The sequence below is a fragment of the Thermobia domestica genome, chromosome 1 (assembly GCF_964235325.1).
Source record: "Thermobia domestica chromosome 1, izTheDome1.hap1.1, whole genome shotgun sequence".
NCBI classification, from domain to species: domain Eukaryota; kingdom Metazoa; phylum Arthropoda; class Insecta; order Zygentoma; family Lepismatidae; genus Thermobia; species Thermobia domestica.
Window position 1 is genome coordinate 355,232,316 of NC_137454.1, and position 3,320 is coordinate 355,235,635.

Here is a 3,320-nt window from a genome sequence, read left to right on the forward strand (position 1 = left end):
AAACGTTAAAACGTAAAACGTGAAAAAACATAAAACGTTTAAAAATTGTTTTATCTTGTTCCTATACTTACCATTGTTTACCTTCCTTGTCATATCAATTACTAAAAAACCATAGGTAACGTATCTTTTATATATTCGCTATCCATTTCACCATTCAATGTTATTATCATCTCTAACTGTTCATTAAATGAGTTAATACAAGTGACAATGGTTTTATATTCGACTTTTCTTTTGCTTATGTTTAACTTCGAAGACAAACCTGTTATTATAGCACTTCCAGTTGCAAGAGACGTTGTTAATATCGAGTAAATTGTTACAGGTATAAAAATATTAATAAACCCAGTTGCTGCAGAAAGAATAACTGATAACACGATCAAAGTGTAGTATGCATATTTAACAATTTGTAGTTTTCTCTTTTTCTTCTTTAAACTGTATTCTAACTTTTGAATGACATCTTCTATTAACTTGATTACTTTCTCTCTTGGAATATCTCTAGGTAAATCAAACTCGTTCATTTATTATATAATAAATAGCTAAGCTATTTAAGCTAACGAGTGATACTTCTGTTTTAAAGAAGAATCTCCATTACGAATTAGACAACGGTAGCAACTATTTAAGTATAGGACTAGTTGGGTTTGCAGTACATATCTAACTCCAAACATAACAACAGAAACAAACAGTTTCTCATATGGTGATAGACGAGTTTTTATACCAGAAGGGCAATACAGCTTAAACAGTCTTAATGAATATTTAAAATCTCAATCCATCAACATAACATTATCAGAAGATCATTTAAGAAATAGAGTTAAAATTGAAACTGATAGTAATGATGTTACAATTGGGAGTATAGGCACTGTCCTCGGGTTTAATGTTTTTGAAGTTTTAGAAAAGAACAAAACACATATTGGAAGTAAGTTGCCAAAGTTTCATCCGTTCGATACTATAAATGTTCGCTGTAAGATACAGAATACACACATAGAGAAACAGGGATCATAGCATCATTCAAAACAGATGCTGAGTTCAAACATAGTATTATTTACAAGCCTACTTACCCATTATTTTTCCCTATATCCAAAGACAAGGTTGACAATTTTGAGATAAGGATAACAGAGGAAAGTAATTCCTTAATTGATTTTGGTGGAGCAACAACTACTGTACTTTTACAAACTAAGATTTTCTCTTAAATAAATAGAGAAGATGTGCTCCATTAAAGGTTGTATGTTTAGTGTTCCTTATAACGAACTAAAGGATTTAAATATTGATCATGTATTAACAAAGAAACAACTTAGTGATAAATCTAAGAAAATTAAAGAAGGTAAAGGATTGAATTTAACTTTAACTACTGCACAAATGAAAAAGATTAAGAAAGAGCATATGGGCGGTTTTATTTTTACAATTCCAGCCATTCTAGCAGCTTTAGGAGCAGTTGGCTCAATAGCAGGTGGCGCAGCAGCGATTACTAAAACTGTACTGGATGCTAAGAAGAATAAACAAGAACTTGGAGAACAAAAAAGACACAATATGGCTATGGATGAAAAGCAGGGAGCAGGTAAACCAAAGAAGTCAAAAAACTAAAACCATTGACCAACTTCGATATAGAGAGGTTGGCTAAAGAATTAAAAATTAAACGATTTAGAGGTGTATTTATGAGTGATGAACTTCCACAAAAACCCTATGTAAATGAGTGTGGTGTAGTTAACCTTGATAAGTCAGAAAACATTGGTACTCATTGGATATGCTATTGGAAAGATAACAACATAAAGTACGTGTTCGATTCTTATGGTGGTGTTCCTCCTAAACAACTGGTACAATATCTTGGTACCGAAAACTTACTTTACAATGACGAACGAATACAAGACTTCAACTCAGTTATATGTGGTCATCTTTGCGTTATGGTTTTAAATCTTCTAAATCAAGGGTATTCTTTTAGCGACGTTATGTATATGATTAGAAATGTTTAAGCGCTTTTTTGGTTTGTATCCATAAAAGTTTTGTCGTTATCATGATTAAGAGCGACGACTACCGCATCGGGTTCATGAACGCAACTAAAGATATTGCCGACATACTTGGTTATGAAAAGACCGCAAACGCCATTGAAAGACACGTAGATGAAGAGACAAAGTTACATACAACTAACAACCCTTTCCAACACATTAGACAAATTAAGCCACAACTTGTTTAAACGCGAAACCCTGCTCCAAAGCCGTATAACCCAAGAACTAACTTTGTCATTAACTCCATCAAGTGCTTTAAAGTTTAGTCTCTCAGGTCAACACACTAACAAAAATGAACCACTAAGCTTAAAATCATAAGTCAGCCAGTTACCATGAGCGTGTTTAAATTTCAAGATCAAGACCTTCTAACTGTGATTGATGATAGCGGGGCCGTATGGTTCAACGGTAAGGATGTTGGGGAAATTCTTGGATTCCAAAACACTAGAGACGCTGTAAACAATCACGTTGATATTGAAGACAGGCGCGAGTTTAAGTCTTTTACAGACGTCGGGAAAATCGACGGCCGTTGTGATGGTAAAGCAATCTTCATCAACGAGCCTGGTCTGTATTCCTTAGTGCTATCATCAAAGAAGCCTAAAGCCAAAGAGTTTAAGAGATGGATAACAACCAAAGTACTACGATCAATCAGACGAACAGGGCAATACACAGAAGACCCAGGCAAGATTCATAGACTCGTCGTAATCAAAAAGAATCTAACTGAAGAACAACTTGAACTTTAAATCTTCTAAATCAGGGGTATTCTTTTAGCGACGTTATATATATGATTAAAAATGATTAAGCGCTTTTATGGTTTGTATCCATAAAAGTTTTTTAAGATAAATATGGAAGCTATACACAATAGATTTTTAGATTATTTTGAGAAGCATGAGAATGAACTAGATGCACTAGATAGATATAATTTTTATCAGTATTTTCAGGATGTTAGCGAAATAGACTTAAAAGATAAAAGCAACGTATATAATGTTATTGATTTATGGAGAATGCTAATACAAAAACTTTTCTACACGGAAGAAGAGTTGGAAAAGTTACGTCCAATAATTACCTTAAAGGACTTGCTGTCAAATTATAGCGCCGCACCATTAAGATGCAGTTATTGTGGTAGTAAGTCATTAACAAAAGGTATGAGTAGATACATTTGTGATGATTGTTCTGTAGGGAGTGGTTGGGTTTACAGTACTTGTGAAAAAACGAGAGCTGCTTGTGCGAGAAAACCATGGTACGATACTACAAAAAGATTTAAGTTACAGTTATCTCGTTTGCAAGCTTTACAGGATAGAATTATTCCCGAAGAGGTGTTAAAGGTGT

At 33.6% G+C, this 3,320-nt stretch overlaps 1 protein-coding gene across 1 annotated transcript; it reads left to right on the forward strand.

Moving 5' to 3' along the window:
* Positions 1-2,326: 2,326 nt before the first annotated feature.
* Positions 2,327-2,734, forward strand: LOC145681981 (uncharacterized protein HI_1418-like). Its single transcript, XM_081753585.1, has one exon. It carries the CDS (start codon positions 2,327-2,329, stop codon positions 2,732-2,734), a length of 408 nt encoding a protein of 135 aa, XP_081609711.1.
* The last annotated feature ends 586 nt before the right edge of the window (positions 2,735-3,320 follow it).